Here is a 27,347-nt window from a genome sequence, read left to right on the forward strand (position 1 = left end):
TTACTGGTGACACATATTCCTCTCTATATATATATGTTACTGGTGACACATATTCCTCTCTATATATATATGTTACTGGTGACACATATTCCTCTCTATATATATATGTTACTGGTGACACATAAAAAGTTTGAAATATCCAATAAATGTCGTTCCACTTCATGATTGTGTCCCACTTGTTGTTGATTCTTCACAAAAAAATACAGTTTTATATCTTTATGTTTGAAGCCTGAAATGTGGCAAAAGGTCGCAAAGTTCAAGGGGGGCGAATACTTTCGCAAGGCACTGTATATAGAGAGGAATATGTGTCACCAGGAACATGGGAAACCGCTCTGCCGTATCCTCTTACCCAAACACAGAACAGACCACATTACACACACTAATAAACCAGCATGTTCAACAGAAAAGCAGAGGGAAACTATTTGAATGTTTTGTTGATTTAAGGATGCTTTTGATTCCTTCTGGCATGATGGATTATATTACAAAACCCTAAAAAGTGGCATTGGGGGTAAGGACATGACATCATAAAATCGATTTACTCAAACACATGTAGTATTAAACAGAAAAATAACATTGTTTTTTTTGCACAAGGGCAATGGGTGAGACAAGGGTGCAGTTTACAACGTAAAACACCAAATAATGCATGCAGAGCCGAATTAGGCCGATACCTGCTAATTATCAAAATCTATTCGATAAACTCCCATATCTATTGGGTAAAATACCACAGTGTGCAATCACAGCAGCAAGATTTGTGACCTGTTGCCACAAGAAAAGGTCAACAAGTGAAGAACAAACCCATTGTAAATACAACCCATGTCTATGTTAAGCTATCTTCCCAATTGTACTTGAACTATTTGCACATAATATGACATTTGAAATGTCTTCATTATTTTGTAACTTTTGGGATTGTAATGTTTACTGTTTATTTAACTTTAGTTTATTATCTACTTCACTTGCTTCGGCAATGTTAACATGTTTCTCATGCCAATAAAGCCCTTAAATTGAATGAGACAGAGAGACATACAGATGGAGAGAGAGAGAGAGAGTCAGAGAGAGACAGAGAGAGTCAGAGAGAGACAGAGAGAGACAGAGAGACATACAGATGGAGAGAGAGAGAGAGAGAGTCAGAGAGAGAGAGTCAGAGAGAGACAGAGAGAGACAGAGAGAGACAGAGAGAGTCAGAGAGAGACAGAGAGTCAGAAAGAGACAGAGAGAGACAGAGAGACATACAGATGGAGAGAGAGAAAGAGAGAGAGTCAGAGAGAGAGAGTCAGAGAGAGAGAGAGTCAGAGAGAGAGAGTCAGAGAGAGACAGAGAGAGACAGAGAGAGTCAGAGAGAGACAGAGAGAGTCAGAGAGAGTCAGAGAGAGACAGAGAGTCAGAGAGAGTCAGAGAGAGTCAGAGAGAGACAGAGAGAGACAGAGAGAGTCAGAGAGAGTCAGAGAGAGACAGAGAGAGACGGAGAGAGACAGAGAGAGACGGAGAGAGAGAGGGAGAGACGGAGAGAGACAGAGATAGAGAGAGAGAGGGAGAGACAGAGAGATAGAGATAGAGATAGAGAGAGAGAGAGATTTCCAAACCTTCTATAACAAAGGCATCTATTGGGTGAAATACCACAGTGTGCCATCACAGCAGCAAGATTTGTGACCTGTTGCCACAAGGGCAACCAGTGAAGAACACCATTGTAAATACAACCCATATTTATGTTTATTTATTTTCACTTTACTATTTGTACATCGTTACAACATGACATAATGACATTTGAAAAAGTAATTTATTTATGGTTTATTGTCTATTTCACTTGCTTTGGCAAACATATGTTCCCCATGCCAATAAAGCCCTTTGCATTGGATTGAGAGAGAGGAGAGAGAGAAAGAGAGAAAGAAAGAGGAAGACAGAGAAGATGGGGAGGAGAGGTACAGTATTCAGAGCAAGCTTTCAGCTGTATGTACTGTATACTGTATAGATAAATACACTGTAGGTATACTGTATAGATAAATACACTGTAGGTATACTGTATAGATAAATACACTGTATGTATACTGTATACTGTATAGATAAATACACTGTAGGTATACTGTATAGATAAATACACTGTAGGTATACTGTATAGATAAATACACTGTAGGTATACTGTATAGATAAATACACTGTAGGTATACTGTATAGATAATACACTGTAGGTATACGGTATACTGTATAGATAAATACACTGTAGGTATACTGTATAGATAAATACTGTAGGTATACGGTATACTGTATAGATAAATACACTGTAGGTATACTGTATGGATAAATACACTGTAGGTATACTGTATGGATAAATACACTGTAGGTATACTGTATGGATAAATACACTGTAGGTATACTGTATAGATAAATACACTGTAGGTATACTGTGTAGATAAATACACTGTAGGTATACGGTATACTGTATAGATAAATACACTGTAGGTATACGGTATACTGTATAGATAAATACACTGTAGGTATACTGTATAGATAAATACACTGTAGGTATACTGTATAGATAAATACACTGTAGGTATACGGTATACTGTATAGATAAATACACTGTAGGTATACAGTATACTGTATAGATAAATACACTGTAGGTATACGGAATACTGTATAGGTAAATACACTGTATGTTCTTGTTTCTGGGGATGATGAGAATCAGGACATTTAGGAAGGACTAGGGATAACAAGGTGTGAAAGACATAAGTGTGATTGTTAGGCGTATGAGGAACATCGAGGTGAAGGAAGAGGAGGAAGAGGAAGATGTTTCAGGTTTAGATGCAGGTGGAAGAAACTTGGGGGGGGGGGTCAAATAAAATCACTGAAGGCCAAATTCGACCGGCGGGCCGCCAGTTGGAGAACCCTGGACTACATGATGATGACCATACAGTATAGTGAATCACTTACCATGGTGTATGATGCCATTCTCCAGTAGAGCCTGTCCCAGATGAACCCCCTCCTCTGGGTTATCAGTCTCCCCAATGTCCACCAGCCAGCTGACAAACTCACTGAGGGGACAGGAAATAACACAACGCTGTTAATAACACATCACTAATGTCCACCAGCCAGCTCATTATCTCACTGAGGGGACAGGAAATAACATAACGCTGTTAATAACACAACACTAATGTCCACCAGCCAGCTCATTATCTCACTGGGGGACAGGAAATAACATAACGCTGTTAATAACACAACACTAATGTCCACCAGCCAGCTCATTATCTCACTGGGGGACAGGAAATAACACAACGCCGTTAATAACGCAACACTAATGTCCACCAGCCAGCTCATTATCTCACTGAGGGGACAGGAAATAACACAACGCCGTTAATAACGCAACACTAATGTCCACCAGCCAGCTCATTATCTCACTGGGGGACAGGAAATAACACAACGCCGTTAATAACACAACACTAATGTCCACCAGCCAGCTCATTATCTCACTGGGGGACAGGAAATAACACAACGCCGTTAATAACACAACACTAATGTCCACCAGCCAGCTCATTATCTCACTGGGGGACAGGAAATAACACAACGCCGTTAATAACGCAACACTAATGTCCACCAGCCAGCTCATTATCTCACTGAGGGGACAGGAAATAACATAACGCTGTTAATAACACAACACTAATGTCCACCAGCCAGCTCATTATCTCACTGAGGGGACAGGAAATAACACAACGCCGTTAATAACGCAACACTAATGTCCACCAGCCAGCTCATTATCTCACTGAGGGGACAGGAAATAACACAACGCCGTTAATAACACAACACTAATGTCCACCAGCCAGCTCATTATCTCACTGGGGGGACAGGAAATAACACAACGCTGTTAATAACACAACACTAATGTCCACCAGCCAGCTCATTATCTCACTGAGGGGACAGGAAATAACACAACGCTGTTAATAACACAACACTAATGTCCACCAGCCAGCTCATTATCTCACTGGGGGGACAGGAAATAACACAACGCCGTTAATAACACAACACTAATATCCACCAGCCAGCTCATTATCTCACTGAGGGGACAGGAAATAACACATTGTCTATCATAAACTCACCGGGGACACACGAAAACCATTCAAACCCGTCAAACAATGGTCACTGTGGAGACTTAAAACATACAACACCAAAGAGTGAACGTGGAGGAGTAGAATGCCTCCGATTACAGGGTCCCAGAGAGTGTTTTAACACCATAACAAACACCTTCTCAAAAGAGAAACTTTCTCCAAATGTTCCCCTATATAGAAGTGACTATGGCAACAAACACAGGCAACGTCCCTAATTACACCCTTTTCCCTAAATAGTAGTGATGGGGGGGAGAATGGATAGTTACATATCGCAATATTATTTTGGGATGATATTATATTGATATTTGAATATTAGTATCGTTTTAAAAAATATATATATTATACTACAGTAGGGCTCAAATGTACTATACTAGCATAGGGCTCAAAAGTAGTGCACTAAATAGGGAATCGCATGCCCTTTGGGCCACAGTCATACTGCTGACCAGATTCTTATTTATTTTTGGGTGTCTTTTCTGTTTGTTAAATCTCCCGGCGAGGGTTTAGTTCATCTGTTTGTCTTGTCCAACTGTGCTCTTATTTGTTTTTGACAAACACACGACACCCATCAAATCTGTGAGTGTCTGGTGGCTTTCTGAGTAGAGCTGGTAAAAACAGAGATCATTTTGATGTTGATCATTTCGGACTAGGGAGGAAACAAACAGTAAGAGTAGAAATAAACACCGTCCTAATCTAATTCTTTATGGCCTAAACAAGCTAAATATGACACTTCTGTATAATTCTGTAATCCTGCGGGAGAGAGCGAGAGAGACAGAGAGAAGGAGAGTAGAGAGAAAAAGATGGACAGAGAGAAAGAGGGCGACAGAGAGAGAAAGATATCAGATTCGTCCTCAGCATTCCCTCCCTCTACAGAACCCCAACAAACATGCCCAGCTTCACCAGTGGAATTCTGTGGTCTTCCTACACTGTTGCCACGTTCAAGACAACTGGGAACTGGGAACAATACGAGGTCAAATCATGACGTCGGTGATCTTCAGGTCGGAGCTCTAGACAGAGGCCCGAGTTGGTATTCCGAGATGGATGACTATTCAAAACGATTTTTCCCAGTCAGAGATAGTTTTTTTCAGAGTTCACTGAAGTCAGAAGTCGGAGATTTCCGAGTTCCCAGTTGTTTTGAACGCGGCATGTCTTCCAAACTCCCAGCTGGGGAATAACAGTAGAGTCACTGCAGAGCGAAGGGCTGGGGCAGGAGGGTTTGTGTGTGTGTGTGTGTGTGTGTGTGTGTGGTAGGAGTGAAGGACAGGGCTGTCGGGGGTTGGTTTGATCTCAGAGAGAAACAAATCTCCTGGTTTCTCTACTCTCCTCACGGCACACCTAGCTTCCTCCCTATCCTTCTCTCCCCTTTTCCTCCTTCTCTTACCCACATTCTCTCTTTTCCCTCGCCCTCGCTCTCCCCTTCTCCTCCCTCTCATTCCGCCTCCTATCTCCACTACCAGAGTGGACAGAGCCAGATGAGAAAACCCCCAGAATGGAGGATAGATTAGTCAACGCGTCAACCCCCTGTCACCCTGCCACAGAGAGAAGAACACCCGGGAGTAATACAGGTCACTTACGCAATGAATGGCAGCCTGGAACAGTTTCAATCTGCTCCCTGTCTGCATCCCAAATGGCACACTATTCCTCATGGGCCCTGGTCAAAAGTAGTGTGCAGTATAAAGGGAATAGGGTGCTATTTGGGACGCGAACCACAGTCCACACTAGTTGACACTGAGTGGACAAAACAACGTGCTCTTTCCGTGACATAGACTGAGTGCAAGAAGAATCCAGGTGAAGGCTATGATCCCTTATTCATGTTGAATGGTAGTAGGTGCCAGGCACACCTGGTTAGAATATGTCTAAGAACTGCAACAATACTGGGTTTTTCACGCTCAACAGTTTCCCGTGTGTATCAAGGATGGTCGACCACACAGAGGACATGCAGCCAACTTGACACAACTGTGGGAGGCATTGGAGTCAACATGGGCCAGCATCCCTGTGGAACACTTTCAACACCTTGTGGAAAGGAAAGGGCAAGGGGATAGCTTGTCAGTTGCAAAACAGAATGCATTCAACCGAAATGTGTCTTCCACATTTAACCCAACCCCTCTGAAACAGAGAGTCCATGCCCAACTAATTGAGGCTGTTCAGAGGGCAAAAGGGGGTGCAACTCACTATTAGGAAGGTGTTCCTAATGTTCTGTACACTCCGTGTATATGCAGGCTTGATTTCAATGCATACCTACTTGTCTCAAGGCGTATAATACTATTGGTAAGCGGCACTAAGCAGGTTTATATTTAATACATGAAGCAATAAACCTCAAGCTAAATATTTGTACTGAGTTTGTTTGTATTCTGTAAGTCTTGGCATGTTTACAAAAGACACAAAATAAACAATAACCTTACTGTAACAATACATTAGCAACACATTGCTCCAAAAATTTTACCTGACATCACAAAAGAGGATTTGTTTACTAGTGAGCCCCATCTCTGACTGTGCATGTGTGTTTGTGCGCGTGTGTGTGTTACACATCTACAATGGAATGACAACTGCCTGAAGATGACCACCACAAATGGTTTCTGTTGGATGTTATCTGATCCCAGACCACAATTAAACCCCAGAAATTAGAGAGGAGTTCACAACTTGTAAATAAACTGACATGCCTCAGTGAGACAGAGAGACTGAGACAGAAAAAGACTCAGAACATCGGGGCGTTTCTCTCTCACATACCTCCACACACATACAGAGCTGTGACGATAAACAGAAAACGATTGACACTGACCAAACAGGCTAGTAATTGTGGACATTTTGCTGATATTGTTCATTACGATAAACAACCTATAGGGCCCTATACGATAAATAACCTATAGGTGTCACATTCTGACCTTAGTTCTGTTGTTATGCCTTTGTTTAGTATGGTCAGGGCGTGAGTTGGGTGGGTTGTCTATGTTCCTTTTTCTATGATTTGGGATTTCTGTGTTTGGCCTGGTATGGTTCTCAATTAGAGGCAGCTGTCAATCGTTGTCCCTGATTGAGAACCATATTTAGGTAGCCTGGTTTCACTTTTGAGTTGTGGGTGATTATTTTCCGTGTTTGTGCCACACGGGACCGTTTCGTTTGTTTCACTTTGTTATTTTGTATTTTGTAGTATTCAGTTTTACATATTAAAATGGACACTTACCACACTGCAAATTGGTCCGATATCTCTTACTCCTCGTCAGAAGAAGAGGACGAGCGTTACAATAGTGCCCTATACGATAAACAACCTATAGGGTCCTATACGATAAATAACCTATAGGGCCCTATACGATAAATAACCTATAGGGCCCTATACGATAAACAACCTATAGGGCCCTATAGGATAAACAACCTATATGGCCCTATAGGATAAACAACCTATAGGGCCCTATACGATAAAAAACCTATAGGGCCCTATACGATAAACAACCTATAGGGCCATATACGATAACAAACCTATAGGGCCCTATACGATAAACAACCTATAGGGCCCTATACGATAAACAACCTATAGGGCCCTATACGATAAACAACCTATATGGCCCTATACGATAAACAACCTATAGGGCCCTATACGATAAACAACCTATAGGGTCCTACTAGGGAGATGTGAAGTTGGACATAAAATCAGTTTGCTAATATGGATGATTGTTAATCGGAAAATTGATAACTACAACATTCAAAGTCGAAATTGTTGTTTTTAAATGGTAAGGCCGGACAAAGTTGAATTCCTGTTAAAGGGATGTCCTGCCTTACTTTTCTTCACATCCCGGAAGGGGGAAAAAAGGTTATTTCTGGGGCAATATATGCGGCACTTTGTTTATAATGCAGAGTCTGCTCTCCCTTGAGGCTTTCCCAAGTTTATGCGCAAGAGAGCAAACAGCCTCAGATCAGACGCTCAGATCACGTTCGAGCCTCTGATTGGACAGTGAAACACACACGCTGGCACCTGCAGGCGACGTGCAGATGTTTCATTTCTCTCTCATGCCGTCACGGCTGAAGCCAGAGCAAATTCCTCCTATTTATGTGTCCCTGTTCAACGTGGGACGTCCCTCATTATAAACAAACAGTCGGTTAAATTCATGGTTAATGCATCATTTTCAGATCTATCAGAAGCGATTAATAGGTGAAACCACAATGTCATTGAACCAATTAACTGGCCTGAGATCAGGCCATTCATCAGCAAAGACGCAGTGCAAGCTGATAGTATTTTGGACAACCAAATTGTCAAAATGATTGACGAAATCGAAGTGTGTCAGCTGTATGGCGATTTGCGATTCATAACTTACATTTTACCGGTATTACCAGTAGTAGTAGGTCGTCATTGTAAATACGAATTTGTTCTTAACTGACTTGCCTAGTTAAATAAAGGTTCAATATATATATATATATATATTGTTTTTAAGTAGTAGGCCAACCAATAACACCGAGACTGAATGCGTTTGAAGTGACGATGCACCGCAGAGAACAGCTAGCATGTCCAGAAAGTATATCGCCAGTGACACGCACACACTCCGTGCAGATCTGCAGCTCCACAACGATGTTAGTTACGTCTCCAAGGTGGGGGCTTTTCGTGGCAGCCAGACGAGACAATCCAAGGAGGATGCGGTGAGCAAAGTTACTGGGTTGGAATTTAGTCAAACTTGCTCTATAGACTCACGCTTCTAATTGTGCATATTATTAAAAAAAATTGGTGTGTATTTTGATGATGAAAGGCTATACTCTATGACTGGATGTATGTATTAATTTGGCAGACCTAACTTGATTGACCCTCTTTCTACAAGGCCTCTAGTCTATAAGAGGCCTAATCATATTTGTATGAATATATTGTTAACGCCTATAGGCTACAGAGACGCATTCAGGTAATGAACTCCTTACTATACATCAACATCTTAATTTGATTACAATTATTTGTTGTCAATCATTCTTGAATTAGAAAAAACCCTGTTAAATAGTCTATTACCCTATAAGTGACAATAAATTACGAGATTGGATTGCACTTTTAATATCAGGAAGAAAGAAACTATCCTCCCATTGTGTTAAATTTCTAATGGTTGTAACATTGTAATATATGCATTCTTTTTAAGCTAAATTGTGTAGGTTTTCGCATGGAATTATAGAACTCTTCAAACTCACGTTAGGCCTAGAAACTGCACAAGCACCTAGGACAATGTGGTAAAGTACTGTTATTCCTTATCCAATTCACATATTTATTTTGTATTTATTTTTTGCTCGCTCGCCTCACTTTTCTGGTTATCCGTTATACAGTGAAACAATATTGTCTGGCCTAAGACAAAAAAAAAATGTTAGTGCACGTTCATCTTTTAAAACACATTTAAATATGTCCACAGAGGTGTTGGACAAGACAAGTAGTGGCAAGTATATAGTGGGATATGTTTTCATAGGCTTAATGAGCTTCCATGGGCTAACGGGGTGGCCTAGTGGTTAGAGCGTTGGACTAGTGACTGGAAGGTTGCAAGTTCAACCCCCCGAGCTGACAAGGTACAAATAGGCCATCATTGAAAATAAGAATTTGTTCTTCACTGACTTGCCTGGTTAAATAAAAGGTAAAATAAAAAATAAAAATAAATAACACACAGAAGCTTGTAGCTAATTCAGTACTGAACCATATGGGCTTTTGAATGTCAGAGTAAATCACCAATATAGAGAGCATTCGGAAAGTATTCAGACCCCTTGACTTTGTCCACCATGTTACGTTACAGCCTTATTCTTAAATGTATTAAATTGTTGTTTTTTTCTCATCAATCTAGACTCGATAACCAATAATTACATGGCAAAAACAGGTTTTTAGAAATGTTGGCAAATGTACATAAATATTCAGACCCTTTATTCAGTACTTTGTTAAAGCACCTTTGGCAGTGATTACAACCTCGAGTCTTCTTGGGTATGACGCTACAAGCTTGGCACATCTGTATTTGGGGAGTTTTTCCCATTATTCTCTTCAGATCCTCTCAAGTCTCTCAAGAGATGTTCTGATCAAGTTCAAGTCCGGGCTCTGACTGGGCCACTCAAGGACATTCAGAGACTTGTCCTGAAGCCACTCCTGTGTTGCCTTGGCTGTGTGTTTAGGGTCGTTGTCCTGTTGGAAGATGAACCTTCACCCTAGTCTGAGGTCCTGAGCGCTCTGGAGCAGGTTTTCATCAAGGTTCTCTCTGTTCTTTGCTCTGTTCATCTTTCCCTCAATACTGACTAGTCTCCCAGTCCCTGCCGCTGAAAAACATCCCCACAGCATGATGCTGCCACCACCATGCTTTACCTTAAGGATGGTGCCAGGTTTCCTCCAGAAGTGGCGCTTAGTATTCAGGACAAATAGTTCAATCTTGGTTTCATCAAACCATAGAATCTTGTTTCTCATGGTCTGAGAGGTGTCTTTTGGCAAACGCAAAGTGATCTGTCATGTGCCTTTTACTGAGGAGTGGCTTCTGTCTGGCCACTCTACCAAAGAGGCCTGATTGGTGGAGTGCTGCAGAGATGGTTGTCCTTCTGGAAGGTTCTCCCATCTCCACAGGGTTCTTGTTCACCTCCCTAAACAAAGCCCTTCTCCCCCGATTGCTCAGTTTGGCCGGGAGGCCAGCTCTAGGAAGAGTCTTGATGGTTCCAAACTTTTTCTATTTAAGAATGATGGAGGCCACTGTGTTCTGTGTTCTTGGGGACCTTCAATGCTGCAGAAATGTTTTGGTTCCTTTCCCCAGATCTGTGACACGACACATTCCTGTCTCGGAGCGCTACGGACAATTCCTTCGACCTCATGGCTTGTATTTTGCTCTGACATGCACTGTCAACTGTGGGACCTTAAATAGACAGGTATGTGCCTTTCCAAATCATGTCCAATCAATTGAATTTACCACAGGTGGAGTCCAATCTAGTTGTAGAAACATCTCAAGGATGATCAATGGAAACAGGATGCATCTGAGCTCAGTTTCAATTCTCAAAGGGTCTGAATACTTATGTTAATAAGGTATCTGTTTTTATTAAATGTGATACATTTTCAAAAAACTGTTTTTGCTTTGTCATGATGGGGTATTGTGTGTAGATTGATGAGGAAAAAAATAATTTAATACATTTTAGAATAAGGTTGTAAAGTAAAAACATTTAGAAAAAGGGAAAAGGTGGGAATATCTTCTGAAGACATCTAGCTCACAGAACCTTTTCCAGACCACTATAGAACCACTGAAGAGAATCTCTGTAGAACCGCTATTATTTACTGTATGCAGATCATAAGGCTCTGATCAAAAGTAGTGCACTATACAGGGAATATGGTGCTATTTGGGTCACAGGCGGTATGTCTACACACAAACCAAAGGAGAGAGAACCGGTTGTCGTTCCACACCCAAAACCCTCTGGATTATAGTTAGACAGCACTTTACACCCCAACTCAGACTACTCTGTGAGGCACTCTACTAGAGAGAGCGGGAGGGAGAGCAAGAGACAGAAAGAGGGAGAAAGGTGGGGGGGGGGGCTTAGCTGCGCTCCAGACCACACCACTCCATATCCACCATATGCTCCTAACCTGCACTAAGATCTAAGGCCCAGCGTTTGATTCTCCTATTAAAGTCCACTTAACCCAGCCTGGTTGCTCCAGTATGGGCCTGTAGGTTCTATGCCAAGCGTTGAGAGTGTGAATGTGACACCGTCATTTGGAGCATGGCTGGAATGATTCTGTTCAGGCTTTAACCAGATGGAGCTAGCTGTTACTGACGGCTGTCTGATTGAAGCTCAGGGGCTGAGTCCAAAATGGCACCCTATTCCCTATATAGTGCACTTCTTTTGACCAGCTCCGTGGACCCTGGTCAAATGTAGGGCACTATATAGGGAATAGGGTGCCATTTTGGACTCAGCCCCTGAGCTACCCATGATCCAAGTTGGAAATATCTTGTCTGAACAGCCTCGGCTCCGAGCACTGTTCTCCATTATATGTTTGTAATCAATGAAATGAGACGAGATTGAACTGTTTTAGGGCATCACTTTAGTAAGGATTAGAGCATCCATGCTATAGGTGATTAAAGCTACATTGGTGAAATCTGTCTGAAAAAGGAATGGAATTAAAATGTTTGGGGGGAGAGAGCCTTTGGTTTCATCACAAATAGCATCCTATTCCCCATATAGTGCACTACTTTTGACCAGGGCCTATAGGGTGCCACTTGGGACAGCCTTTATAAAGTTATTTCCTATCAACAGAAAGTGGATAACACAGAAATGTTTAGACTGTGACCCCAACTCAACATGGCTGGTGTTATGAGTGTAACCATTTGATATGAGACCACTAACACACTGTCTGGTCACACACACACACACACACACACACACACACACCTCAGCGGAGACTTTAACAGTAATCCTGCTAGGCTCTGATCCTTCGTGCCAAATGGCACCCTATTCCCTACATAGTGCACTACTTTTGACCAGAGACCTATGGTCACTGGTCAAAAGTACCGCACTACATACGGAATAGGGTGACATTTGGGACGCATTGAGAGAGAGGTCAGCGGAACCACAGAGGGATATCACCCTGCGATTTATCACTGGCCAAGCAATGGCAATCCGGCACACACACACACACACACGTACAAATACACACATGCTTTTTAGGGCATCACTTTAGTAAAGATTAAAAGAGACATTGACAATGTTACGGTAGAGAACATGGACACACACACACCGCAGTCCACACACACACGCACCGCAGTCCACACACACGCACCGCAGTCCACACACACACACACCGCAGTCCACACACACGCCGCAGTCCACACACACACGCACAGACAAATGCACGCACGCGCACACACACACACTCCGCCACCCGCACATAGCCAACCAATAATCCACAAATAAGAATCATAGTGAAAACCTGCTGGATTTCATTTCCCCGTGACTGAACGGCCGGGGAACTGATCTCTGTTCAGCTAAAACACTGATGTTCTGCCAGTCTTTCTCACTCTTTCTTCCTTAACAAGTCTGGACAGATTTCAGATTGAAAGGAGGGATGGAGAGACTGATCCAGATTTAGGAGAGAAGGTATTAGGTGTTGATGGTATTATTCACTGAACTGTAGCGTTTCAATAGACACACTGTAGCTACTGGACTCTGTGTCATAGTAATGGTCATTTGTATAGAAATAGCTTCTGCCCGTCTGTCTGTGTAACGGGATAATCCACCAACCAGAAGGGGTTATGTATTTTTCTAGGATTGTTCAGATCAGAAATCATGACAATAGTACAGCTCAGCTCAAGTGCATAAGTAGTAGATCCTGTAGATAGTGTAGATAGTGTAGATCCAATCAAGTCTGTGAAATTCACTACAGTGTCATCTCCCTCTGCCAGACATGCTGGTGTTTTCCTCTGAAGACTAGGGGACTTCCCACTCAGAGGGGAAGCCAATGCGAAGGGTTTTAGAACGTCAGAAACTGCATAAACGTGGCGTGAAAACCCCTCACTGGAGCCTACAAGGAAACTATGCATGCTACAGGAAACGATGCAGGCTACAGGAAACTATGCAGGCTACAGGAAACTATGCAGGCTACAGGAAACTATGCAGGCTACAGTGAGTGGCTGCCACAACTTTGGGACGTCCAACTCGGAAGCTCATGTGAACATTTTGGGAATGACGGCCACGCTTATTTTCGAGACATAAAACGCACCATCAACAAAACACTCACCAGACCAAACCTCAATTATCATTGGTCAGGATAACATAGGGCTATAGGGTGGGAGGTCTTCAGGGTGGGAGGTCTTCCTTCCCAGGAAACACAGACAGACAGACAGACGGAGCGATAGAGACACACACACACACACACATGCAGACACCCACCTGCATGACAGAGAGAGCTAGACAGATCAGCCTACCTTCCCAGGAAGCACTTGGGGAATGTGGTGAGCTTGCGTTTCCTGTCCTTGATGAGGTGTCCCTGCTTAGTCATCAGGTGATAGAGCTTCTCTCCTTTCTCTGACACCATCACCCACGTGTCCTGCTCCATCCCCAGCCTCAACGCTAGAGGGAAGGAAAGAGAGAACGAGATAGGAGGCGACAGTCAACATTCAAGCCAAAGGAGTACTGTTTCCTATTGGTACAGATGCGGTCCAATATACTGTCTCCCTTTCATGATTCACGATTTCTTCTAAAATAATTTGAAATTGAATAACAACTTTTTTGTTTGACTTATAACTGCACAGGACAAAAAAATAAAAAATATCTCAACGGAAATTTAGATTTTTAATTTCAAAGTCAAAAATGCCCTGGACTAAATAATTCAACATTCTAATTAATTTGGTTTGTTTATGTGTAATTTATCACACCTGTTGTAAGTAGCAGGTGCCTACAGGGTAAAAACAGCCATTCAACCAGTTTTGAAAAGAGAAAACAGAACATTCTGCTCCATTGCACTGTAAAGTGCCAGGGTGCAAATATATTGGAGCACATGTGTATATGTATCCAGACATAGAAAGAGCATACTGTCTACCAATCCATCTCATTTCTCTTCTCACATTAAAGTAGCATATCACACCCTGGTGCTGAAACACTACAGGAGGAGAGGCAGGAGCAGGACGAGGAGCAGGTGGAAAAGCAGGACGAGAGAGGGAAGGGGGAGGAGGACGAGCAAGAGGATAGAAATAGACTTAACAGAAGATATCTTGTGAAAAATAGTTCAGTTTTATTAATTCTACCTGCAAGTCTAGTTATTGTGCACTAGTATCTTAGATAGGAGGATATACTGACATCCACAAAGGTTTCCGAAATGGCACACTATTACCTAGAGTGCACACGCACACACACACACACACACAGTATCAGATACTATATGACTACTAACTTTTCCTCCTCTCCCTCTCTTTGAGGATAGCCTCCAGCCACTCCTGTTTCTCCTCTGGGGTCTTGGCCATGCACACAAACCACTTGTTCTTGGCTGTGTTGTGGATCTTCCAGCCGTTGTTCACTATGTTCCCACTGCTGTGGTAATCCGCTGCAAACCAAGAGACACAACACACTTAGTATTTGTCCCAAATATGCACTATTATTATTATTCCCACGTAGTGCACTATTCTTGACCAGAACTGGCACCCTATTCCCTATATTGTACACTTCTATGTGCCCTGGTTGAAGTAGTGCACTACATAGGGAATAGGGTGTCATCAGTGACGCAGCCTCAGAGACACGGCCACAGTCCTTCACTCCTCTTATACCATGGCCCCTCAACTTAAGGGTCCTAAGGGTTGGAGCAATGGCTTCACTTCTGTTGTGGCCCTCTGGTGTCTTATACGAGCTTCTTCTAGCCTGTCTGTTTGAAATAGAGGACTATCCATCTCTCAGCAACTGCATCCATTACAGAATGGGTGTAAACAGAGCAGATCCCTGGTAGGCTGGTAGAGAGCTCCTGGGGTCCAGAGCTAAATGAGATGGACCACATGAAACCGAGCCAATCGATCATCCAATGAAATGCTCCAGAGCAAGAGGGGCCTCCATGATTAGACTGATTACAGGGCGATGGTGGGTTCCACTCAGGAACACGGAATCTGGATTACGGAATCTGGAATCTGGAACCAGAATGTGGAAAAGGAATCTGTCATCTCCATTGCCATAGTTTCATGCACAGGCTAAAAGCACAGGGGTAGCAGCGAGCTCATTACTAGTCCATTATCAATCCCACCGTAGGTTCAGGATGAGGCCTTTGGCAGAACCGACAAGAATAACTCAGGTCATTTCACATTAGCTCAATACCAGAGTACTTCCCTTCTGGAATGTCAATAAAACCTGCTTCCTTTGTTCCGTTGACTACTTGAAGGATTTATGACGATTTTCTTTGCACAGTTTGGCAGCACTTTATGCCTATCGACTGCTAGACCTTTTTAGCAAGAATGAGCTAATGTCACATCACTCATCCAGAAACAGAGGGAAGGAGAGATTAAATGGAATTTACAAATCCTATCCCGCTCTCCTCCTAGATCCTCTGGAGCACATGTGTGTGACAGAGGCAGAATCCTCTGCTTGTCCGTGTGTGTGTTTGAATCATACTGTTGGTAGCCTTGGCAGGCGTACAGTGGAGAAGACGTACAGCCGCGAATGAGACGTAGATATAGCCCCCCCCCTCATAAAAGTCCCATGATGGTAGTGACTGTCCATCACTGCTTATCTCTTAATAACCATCATTTATTCACATTACTTTCATTCAATATTTCAGTTGTTGTGTATATTACATTTGTTTTATTATTTCATTCCATGTCATCATCTCATCTCTATAAAGCTGCTGCCTATGCAGTCTGACAAAATCACTGTTTTAGTAGTTCTTCAAAGTAAATAAGGCATATTTTTATGACTGCTGAATACCAACTATCAATCAGTTAGATAATGTATTTTCAGATAGAGATAGTTGCTCTCTATATCAGCTCGCGGTCAAGCATTCGTCTGTCTCTTCCGCAGCAGGCGTAAAATAAACAGGCCGGACAAGTAGATTATGGTCATTGTAGTTAATTGCCATGTTTTATGTGGAAAACTATGTAGAATATTGGCCTGTTGGAAACTACAACTCCCTACTACATTGCACAGTTCAAGCTGGATCTGATTTATCTCTAGAGAAACTGTGCAATGTGCGCATTGAGCTCACAGAAGAAAAACTAACAAAATGGAATTCAAATAATTGAACCGACGTCGGTCAATTAGTTGTTTAAAAACTGAAAAATAACCAAAATGTGGGTTAATCGCTCAGCACTATTGTCTGCTATAATTCTGCTTACAGGTCCTTTATCTCAACATTTTGAACCAACACTACACTCTTAGATAAAAGGGTTCCAAAAGGGTTCTTCAGCTGTCCCAATAGGAGAACCCTGTTTGGTTCCAGGTAGAACCATTTTGGGTTCCAGGTACAGCCCTCTGTGGAAAGGGTTCTACACTGAACCCAAAACAGTTCTACTTGGAACCTAAAAAGTTTATCCTGGAACCAACAAGGGTTCTCCAAACGGTTCTCCTATGGGGACAGCCGAAGACCCCTTTTAGGTTCTAGAAAGCACCTTTTTTTCTAAGAGTGTAGACTGTGTTATGGCTCTGTGTGCAGTAGACTATAAAATCTAAGTAGGCTGTAAATTAAAACACTCCTCATCCATCACTGATTGACATTTCATACAGTTGGCTGGGAGGGCATCTAACCCGATCGACTGGTTCGCCATCTGAATTGATGAACTGTCAAAACAGGAAATAGAGATCTGAGATCTCAGAGCTTCTGGAAAACAAAAAACCCAAATAAAATAAAAATACCTGTTTTATTGTCACATACACCAGATAGTTGGGGTCAGCCATAGTAGTATGGCGCGCCCCTGGAGCAAATTAGGGTCAAGTGCCTTGCTCAAGCGCACAGACAGATTTTTCACCTTGTCGGCTCAGGTATTCAACACAGCAGCCTTTTGGTTATTGGCCCGACGCTCTAACCGCTAGGCTACCTGCCGCCGAATAACAAACACAACCCTAATGGGTTCTGAATTCCAAATGGTACCCTATCACCTTTACAGTGCACTACCTTTGACCCAAGCCATATGTACCCTTCTCAAAGTGATTGCACTATGTAGAGAACAGGGTACCATTTAGGATGCACAAAGTATGAAGCAAGAACAGTACAAATGTGTTCAGATCCGTGGAGACAAAATCAATCCATCCAAACAGCAAATTGGGAACAATGAGTTGCCGCACCAAAAAGTGAATTGATTGTCTTCATGAAGAAATACAGATTGTCGGCTGTACATGGAGATAACGAATCCACTTTCGAGAGCAGAAATACTGCAATAAAAGGTGACTTGTTGTTAGCGCAGAGTTTCCTCCCGAGCACTGGATGGTAGCTGGGTTGCGAACTAGGATAAGGGTTGCATCTCAAATAGGACACTTATCTAGGGGACAGGGTGCCGTTTGAGACACACCCAGAGTGACCCGTTAGCGGTAGAACTCACCTGTTCCGTCATCTACGTTCTCCACCTCCATCACCTCGGTGTTGATTCTTCCTCTGAACAGGTAACGCGGTCCCTCTGTAGCTGCCTTGCTGTTTTTTAAACGCCTGGGGACAACATCGAAGCCAACTTAACATCGTCTCGTCACACAAGGCATGGCAACACACAGAAACGGGTAGATACCTGGGCTAGCGAACTAAACAATGAAATGACACAGGCGGGGACAGATAGAAAGTAGCTGTTGCTGCTTGAAGTCTCTCGACAAGCCTACGCTAAGGGGAAACCAAGTTGTCAGAGAGAGAGAGAGAGAGAGAGAGAGAGAGAGAGAGAAGTGTGGCAGTCCGGTCCCACCTGTTTTTCTTCTTGCAGTAGACCAGCAGGTTGTCGAAGAGGAAGAAGATGCGTTCCTGGATGTTACCAGCTGAGATCTTCAGCAGGACTCCATGCATCAACATCTCTGTACACGTGTCTGTTATATTGGAACCCTGGGAAGAGACGCACAGTGGTGTCGATACTGTGTAGACTTAGCTACTCGACCAGGCCAGGGGATCCACCCGTTCCGTTGGTCCTTGTCAGTGTTCTGCTGTAATAGTGCGGCGACTGGTGAAATATGTAGCCCGCCACATATTATGCAGTGAATGGTTGATTGTGTGTCCATTATGCGTTGAACTACGTGATCACAGGATTGTGTTTGTCTGGAGGGTTTTGCTGCGTGGCCGCCATGACATAAGACACTACTATGCACTATGCCTAACAGTGTATGCATGCAGTACACAGTCGCTCCTTAGGTAGTTCAATTCACTATGCATGGTCTTTCTCTGAATGCCTTTCCTGGTTTGTCTCTTAAGGGGTCTGTAAAAACACAACACACTTCCTCAGCCTTAGATTGACCGAGGACTTGAAAGAATAGAGCCGTTACTACTGTACAATAACATCCTATCAAGTCCCACCATGTGGATATGTGACTACGTCCCAAATGGCACCCTATTCTCTATACAGTGCACTGCTTTTGACAAGAGCCTATAGCAGTAGTCGTACACGATGTAGGGAATAGGGTGCGATAAACTCCACAGCCCTTCTCCTTACCTTGTCAACTATGTTGGGAATGATCGACCCTGCCTGTCAGATCTAAATATAACTCCCGGAACGAGCAGAGCCAGACAATATGCTAAACATTTCCTCCTGCTGAGGAACTCATTCTCTCTCTCTCTCTCTCTCTCTCTCTCTCTCTTTCCTCACCTCCCCCTTCTCTCTTTCCTCCATCTTTATCTACCTTTATCGCTCTCTTTCCCTCTTTTCATTTTGACAACTCGCTGGTCCACTACCTCTCTCCTCTTTTCCGTTCCGCTCCCTCCTCCATCTTTCTCAGAGTACTTCTTCCTTGCCCAAGGCCAGATGAGGTGTTGATTTCTAGCAGTGGAGGCCAGCCCAGCTGAATGCCACTGCCACCGGTCCAGACTACACACTAATCCTCAACTTCCTGTCCACTGAAACATCTCCTGTGAGAGAACAGTCCAGGTCTGCTTTCAACATGGCTCCCTATGTAGTGCACTACTTCTGTATTTGTCTCACTTGCGGTGTTCTACCCTCTCCCTTTTCCTCTCTCTCTCTCTCTCTCTCTCTCTCTCTCTCTCTCTCTCTCTCGCTCTCTCTCTCTCTCTCTCCCCCCTCTCACTCTCTCTTCTCTCCCCTCACTCTCTCCAGCCCACAGCTGTTCCATAGAGAGGCTATCGAGTGAGTAGTGGGGCCTGAAGCCTAAACAACACTTCACAGTCCACGGTCTGTTTCATCTAACTCTCATTCCCCTCTTTTAACTGTCAGAGGAGTGCCAGACATAATAAAAGAAGAGAAAGCGAGCGAGTGAAAGAGAGAGGGAGAGAAACAGCATACAGTGCACCTTCAGAATGTATCCACACCCTTTGACTTAATTCACTTTGTGTTACAGCCTGAATTCAAAACGGAATATATAAATATACTTCTCCCCTCGGCCATCTACCCACAAAACCTCAATAATGACAAAGTGAAAACATGTTTTCAGAAACTTAAGCAAATTTACTGACAACGAAATACAGAAATATCTCATTTACAATAGTATTCACACTCCTGAGTCAATACTATGTAGAAGCACCTTTGGCAGCGATTACAGCTGTGAGTCTTTCTGGGTAAGCCTTTAAGAGCTTTCCATACATGGATTGTGCTACCATATTTGTCCATTTATTCTTTTAAAAATTGTTCAAGCTCTGTCAAATTGATTGTTGATCATTGCTAGACAAACATTTCCAGGTCTTGCTATAGATTTATTTAGATTTACACTACAGTTCAAAAGTTTGGGATCACTTAAAATGTCCTTGTTTTTGAAAGAAAAGCAATTTTTTTGTCCATTAAAATAGCATCAAATTGATCAAAATACAGTGTAGACATTGTTAATGTTGTAAATGACTATTGTAGCTGAAAACGGTTGATTTTTATGGAATATCTACATAAACGTACAGAGGCCCATTTGCAGCTACCATCACTCCTGTGTTCCAATGGCACGTTGTGTTAGCTACTCCAAGTTTATCATTTCAAAAGGATAATTGATCATTAGAAAACACTTTTGCAATTATGTTAGCACAGCTGAAAACTGGCCTTCTTTAGACTAGTTGAGTATCTGGAGCATCAGCATTTGTGGGTTCGATTACAGGCTCAAAATGGCCAGAAACAAATAACTTTCTTCTGAAACTCGTCAGTCTATTCTTGTTCTGAGAAATTAAGGCTATTCCATGCGGGAAATTGCCAAGAAACTGAAGATCTCGTATAACGTTGTGTACTACTCCCTTCACAGAACAGCAATAAAAAGAAAAGACTAAGATGGGCAAAATAACATAGACACTGGACAGAGGAAGATTGGAAAAAAGTGTTAAGGACAAACAAATCTAAGTTTGAGGTGTTCGGATCACAAAGAAGAACATTTGTGAGACGCAGAAAAAATGAGAATAGGCTGGAGGAGTGCTTGATGCAATCTGTCAAGCATGGTGGAGGCAATGGGATGGTCTGGGGGTGCTTTGGTGGTGGTAAAGTGGGATATTTGTACAAGCTAAAAGGCATCTTGAAGTAGGAAGGCTATCACTCCACCCTGTGGACGACGCTTAATTGGAGACAATTTCCTCCTACAACAGGACAATGACCCGAAGCACAGCTCCAAACTATGCAAGAACTATTTATGGAAGAAGTAGTCAGCTGGTATTCTGTCTATAATGGAGTGGCCAGCACAGTCACTGGATCTCAACCCTATTGAGCTGTTGTGGGAGCAGCTTGACCGTACGTTACGTAAGAAGTGCCCATCAAGCCAATCCAATTTGTGGGAGGGGCTTCAGGAAGCACGGGGTGAAATCTCTTCAGATTACCTCAACAAATTGAGAACTAGAATGCCAAAGGTCTGCAAGGCTGTAATTGCGGAAAATGGAGGATTCTTTGATGAAAGCAAAGTTTGAAGGACACAATTATTATTTCAATTAAAAATAATTATTTATAACCTTGTCAACATCTTGACTATACTTCCTATTCATTTTGCAACTCATTTCATGTACAGTGGCAAGAACAATTATGTGAACCCTTTGGAATTACCTGGATTTCTGCATAAATTAGTCATAAAATGTGTTCTGATCTTCATCTTCACAATAGACAAACACAGTGTGTTTAAACTAATAACACACAAATTATTGTATTTTTATTGTGTATATTGAATATATAATTTAAACATTCACAGTGTAGGTTGGGGAAAGTATGTGAACCCATGACTTTTCCAAAAGTTAATTGAGTCAGGAGTCAGCTAACCTGGAGTCCAATCAATGAGATTGGAGATGTTGGTTAGAGCTGCCCTGCCCTATAAAAAAACTCACAAAATTTGAGTTTGCTATTCACAAGAAGCATTGCCTGATGTGAACCATGCCTCGAACAAAATAGTTCCCAGAAGACCTAAGCTTAAGAATTGTTGACTTGCATGAAGCTGGAAAGGGTTACAAAAGTATGTCAAAAAGCCTTGATGTTCATCAGTCCACGGTAAGACAAATGTCTATAAATGGAGAAAGTTCAGCACTGTTGCTACTCTCCCTAGGAGTGGCCGTCCTGCAAAGATGACTGCAAGAGCACAGCGCAGAATGCTTGATGAGGTTAAGAAGAATCCTAGAGTGTCAGCTAAAGACTTACAGAAATCTCTGGAACATGCTAACATCTCTGTTGACAAGTCTACGATACGTAAAACACTCAACAAGAATGGTGTTAATGATATTTTTGTTCTATGGTGGGGTGATGCAAAACAGCTCCAGGCTCTCTATGCATTCTATGCTCCTGTTCTGATCATTTGAGATTTACTATGCAATCTGGCACACGTCAAATCAGTTTTCTTGATCTTCTGATCTTGTGTGAAGATAATGTTCTATACACTGATCTTTACAGGAAGCCTACTGATCGTAACAGTTTGTTGAGGGCTGATAGTTGTCACCCACTTCCCTTGAAAAATAGTTTGCCCTACAGCCAATTCTGTCGAATCAAAAGAATTTGCAAAAAACAATCAGATTTCGACAGAAATATGGCTGAGACGCAAAGAAAGTTCAAGGAGAGGGGCTACAAGAATGATCAGATTAATATTGCCATTGAGAAAATTCAAAACAAAACGAGACATGACCTTTTTCAAGGTCAGTCTCGCAAAAAGACACATTCTTGTGTTCTAACTACCCGCTATTCAAAGTGCTCTGAACAAATTAAGGGAATTGTTCACAAACATTGGCACATCCTAAAATCCGATGATAGTCTTGGTAATGTGTTTTCGGACCTTCCCTTGGTCGTATTCTCGCGGGGCAGAAATCTCAGAGACCGATTGGTAAACTCTGATTTACCACCCCAAAATATTCCTGAACAACGTCTATTTGCGCCCCTGCTGGATGGAAATTACAAGTGTAATGGATGTGCTCAATGCAATGGCACTTATAAATGTAGATCTTTCAAACACCCACAAACAGAGAAATCGATCCCAATCAAAGGTGTTATTACGTGCTCCACTAAGGCAGTTATTTATCTTATAACTTGTCCGTGTGGTAAAAATGATGTGGGTAAAACAAAGCACAAATTAAAAGTACGTATCTCAGAGCATCGTAGCACCATTAGGTGTAAAAACTTTACTTATCCAGTTGCGGCCCACTTCTAGGAGGCAGGCCACTCGATTTCGTCTCTGCGTTATATTGGCATCGAACATGTCACCCCCCTCTCCTTTATTGTTAAAACGAGAGGCTGCCTGGATCTTTAAATTAAAGACCCTTGCGCCCTTCGGTCTCAACGTAGACTTTGATCTGAAGCCATTTTTGTGAATATTGTGACTTTGCCATTGTAATTGTTTGTAAGCTTGTGTAGTCAAATTAATCTATGATCGTATGCTATCCATTTGTTGTTTGTATGCTGTTCTTTGTATGACATTTTAATATTTGATAATTAACCAATGATATTAGGCCACTCTTGGCCATGATTACAGACACCTGTGTCTTTTGAAACTATATAAACGAGTAATCCCGCAGTGTTTGTGATTATACCCTGATGAAGACAGCTTGGCTGTCGAAAGGTTGGTAATTCAATTTTTGCATCTGAGCTCCTAGAGTGTGCGGCTCTCTTTAATTCTTATTCTTATTTTCAAGTGTTCTACTCCGTTAGCCAGCACCTCTCCTAAATAGGTGTGCTTTACATTTTCTTCTAGATCGTTCATGGGAGGACACCACGGACGAAGCCACTGCTGAAGTTCGCAAAAGAGCACCTGGGTGTTCCACAGCGCTTCTGGCAAAATATTCTGTGGACAGATGAAACTAAAGTTGAGATGTTTGGAAGGAACACACAACACTACGTGTGGAGAAACAAAAGGCACAGGCACACCAACTTCAAAACCTCATCAGAACTGTAAAGTTTGGTGGAGGGAGCATCATGGTTTGGGGCTGCTTTGCTACCTCAGGCCCTGGACAGCTAGCTATCATCGACGGAAAAATTCATTCCCAAGTCTATCAAGACATCTTGCAGGAGAATGTGGTACTCAGTGATGCGGTGTATTGGATTTGCCCCAAACATAACACTTTGTATTCAAGACCAAGTTAATTGCTTTGCCACATTTTTTGCAGTGTTACTTTAGTGCCTTGTTGCAAACAGGATGCATGTTTTGGAATGTTTTTATTCTGCACAGCCTTCCTTCTTTTCCCTCTGTCATTTAGGTTAGTATTGTGGAGTAACTACGTTGTTGATCCACCCTCAGTTTTCTCCTATCACAGCCATTAAACTCTCTGTAACCATTGGCCTCATGGTGAAATCCCTGAGCACATTCTTTCCTCTGCGGTAACTTTTAGGATCTTTGTAGTGACTGGGTGTATTGATACACCATCCAAAGTGTAATTAATAACTTCACCATGCTCAAAGGGATATTCAATGTCTGCTTTAAGTTTTCGTGTTTTGGACATAACTATTACCACTTCCAAACTGAGACCCAAGAGACCGGGTGACACAGCACAGACATAGAAGCCTTGACCAATGGGCAATCATCGTCGTGGCAACCGCTGGCAGCCATTGCTCTGTTGACCACTGTGGTCCCTGGCCCTGTCCTGGCTGTGTCCCAAATGGCACCCTCTCTCTCTATAGTGCATTACTTTTGACCAGACCTATAGGGCCCTGATCAAAAGTAGTGCACTACATAGGGAGTCGGGTGCTATTTGGGACGTAACTTAACTCTCTCTCCCACGGCAGGGTCGGTGAACCTGGCTGCCATGGTGACCCAAGGGCACACAGATGCAAAGAAGGTTCTACACTAACGAGCTATCAGCCGCGACCTGGAAGCGACAGAGGAAAAACTGACTGAGGCCGTTCAGCTGGCCCTCCCTTCCCTCTCTCCATTCTTCAAACACCCACACATAGAAATACAAGACATTTCTCTCCTTCTCTCTGTTCTCCCTTTTCCTTCATCTGCCTTTGTCTTTGGTCTCTCTCCATTTCTCCCCTCACCCTCTCTTTCTCAATCTGCTCCCCCCTCTCTTTTGCTCTGTCTCTCCCTCTGCTTTTCAGTTTTTTTTCTCTCCTAGGCCCGTCTAATAGAGAACAGTGTCTGGCTTGTAGAGTAGTGACCTGCTCCAGAATTACCTAATGTTTATAATTAATAAAAGCTTTTGAGGAAACCACAGAACAGCTCTAAGACCATGGCTTGCAAACGTCATGCTACTCCACCCTTTTCCTGAAACACATTACACTTCTGTGTGTGTGTGTGTGTGTGTGTGGTGTGTGTGTGTGTGTGTGTGTGTTGTTAGTTTCCCAATTTGCAGTAACACTCTGACAAATAGCCATTGACGAACCAGAACCTCTAAAGGCTAAACCAGACACTTGGATTCTCTTCCAAAAGGTCAGTCTGTGCTTAACAAAAATTCTGTTGTGTTAAAGACAGAAGAGATTGTCCTAGAACACCATGTCCAACAAACAGTTTGAGTCTCATCAAGTTCACTTCCTTTCAGTCTTTCAGTGCGAGTGCGTCCCAAATGGCACCCTATTCCCTATATAGTGCGCTTCTGGTCAAAAGTAGTGCGCTCTAAGAGAGAATAGGGTGCCATTTGGGACTTATATAGAGGTTTGTATGACAAAGTTACCCCGGCCACAAACGTAAATGTTTAGAATGTCCCTCTCCTGCTAAATGGGTTTAACAGGGCAGAAAGATTAAGCCCGTGTCAAAATGTGTCTGCATCCGTCCGCAAAAGAGAAAAACTAAATGAATCTGAGTCACGATCATTTTATTTCAGGCTGCGTCTGTCTTTTATAAGAAGACATTCCAGTTACATTTTCCTCATAAAATATTATCCAACTGTTTCTGATTCTGTGGTGTGTTTTGTTGTGACCCAGGGCTTAGTTTACGAATGGCACCCTATCCCTACATAGTGCACTACGTTTGACAAAGGGATTCCCAATGGGAATCCCTTTGGGGCCTGGTCAAAAGTAGTGCACTATAACGAGAAGAGGGTCCCATTTGTGATGCAACCCGGAAAGCCTGGCAGGCCTACATGCACAGTTGACACTAACAACACACCCTGTTGTCAACAAGTCCCGTAAAACAACACAGAGGCACGGAGCTGACCTCTCTGGACAGATCTGGAAAATCTAGAACCCCTATTCCTCATAAAGCGCACTTCTTTTGACCAGAGCCCTGGTCATCACCTGTCATTATAAAGGTACACACGCCACTGTGTATTATACACTATATTGTAAGGGCTGTATTTGCTGGTGTCTAACCCACCTCCCAGCTCTCAATGTGGGACAGGCACTCCTCTTTACTTTCTCCAGTATAACACAGTATGATGGGGATCATGTTTAATAATGATTAGGATCATGTTTGAGATGATAATGTCTCACGTCCCATCCATCTAGATGGTTGGTAGAGCAAGGCTCCAGGATAGTGGGTTCAATTCCCGGACCACCCAAACGTAGAAAATGTACGCATCGCTTTGGATAAAAACGTCTGCTAAATGGCATATATTATATACCTGTATATTGTGTACTATATAGTATATTGTTTTATAGTGTACATGTGAACCTACCTCCCATCCCTCGATGTGGGACTGCCACTCCTCCAGCACCTCTAGCTTCTCCATCTGTCTCTTGGCCTCGTTGATGGAGGAACAGACAGCCTTCATGACCTGCAGAGACTCCAGCACCAGGGAGTAGTCATTGTGTTTCTTAGGAGTCCTCTTTAGCAGCTCCTACACACACACGTACGCAGGCACGCACAAAGACATGCGCACACCCACACCCACACACACAGATCAGCACAGGCAAATGTGAAAAGCCTGGTCAGGACAGATATTAAAAGCCTGGTCAGGACAGATATTAAAAGCCTGGTCAGGACAGATATTAAAAGGTTAACCCTTTTTATATTTCAAAAAAGATTTGGGAAACATGCAGCAACAACAACTTTCCCCTAGTACATGTGCCCACTCACTCTCCCTCCCTTCCGCTCAACAGTCCTCTTTGATTTACAGTACATAACAGACTAATATCCCAGGAGAGAGAGAGACACAGAGAGAGAGAGAGAGAGAGAGAGAGAGAGAGAGAGAGAGAGAGAGAGAGAGAGAGAGAGACAGAGAGAGACAGTGAGAGTGTGAGAGTGTGAGAGAGAGACAGTGAGAGAGAGAGACAGTGAGAGACAGTGAGAGAGAGAGAGAGAGAGACAGTGAGAGACAGAGAGAGACAGTGAGAGAGAGAGAGAGAGAGAGAGACAGTGAGAGAGAGACAGAGAGAGACAGTGAGAGAG

At 42.8% G+C, this 27,347-nt stretch overlaps 1 protein-coding gene across 1 annotated transcript in view; it reads right to left on the reverse strand.

Moving 5' to 3' along the window:
- prex2 (phosphatidylinositol-3,4,5-trisphosphate-dependent Rac exchange factor 2) overlaps nucleotides 1-27,347 on the reverse strand; it is a gene marked incomplete in the record, with an annotated part of 241,262 nt that overhangs the window by 167,222 nt on the left and 46,693 nt on the right. The window contains 6 exon segments of the mRNA XM_031836115.1: nucleotides 2,926-3,026; nucleotides 13,973-14,117; nucleotides 14,938-15,087; nucleotides 18,056-18,159; nucleotides 18,404-18,537; nucleotides 26,635-26,796. Coding sequence (XP_031691975.1) covers nucleotides 2,926-3,026; nucleotides 13,973-14,117; nucleotides 14,938-15,087; nucleotides 18,056-18,159; nucleotides 18,404-18,537; nucleotides 26,635-26,796 — 796 coding nt within the window.

This window comes from Oncorhynchus kisutch, linkage group LG11 (genome assembly GCF_002021735.2).
Source record: "Oncorhynchus kisutch isolate 150728-3 linkage group LG11, Okis_V2, whole genome shotgun sequence".
Taxonomy (NCBI): domain Eukaryota; kingdom Metazoa; phylum Chordata; class Actinopteri; order Salmoniformes; family Salmonidae; genus Oncorhynchus; species Oncorhynchus kisutch.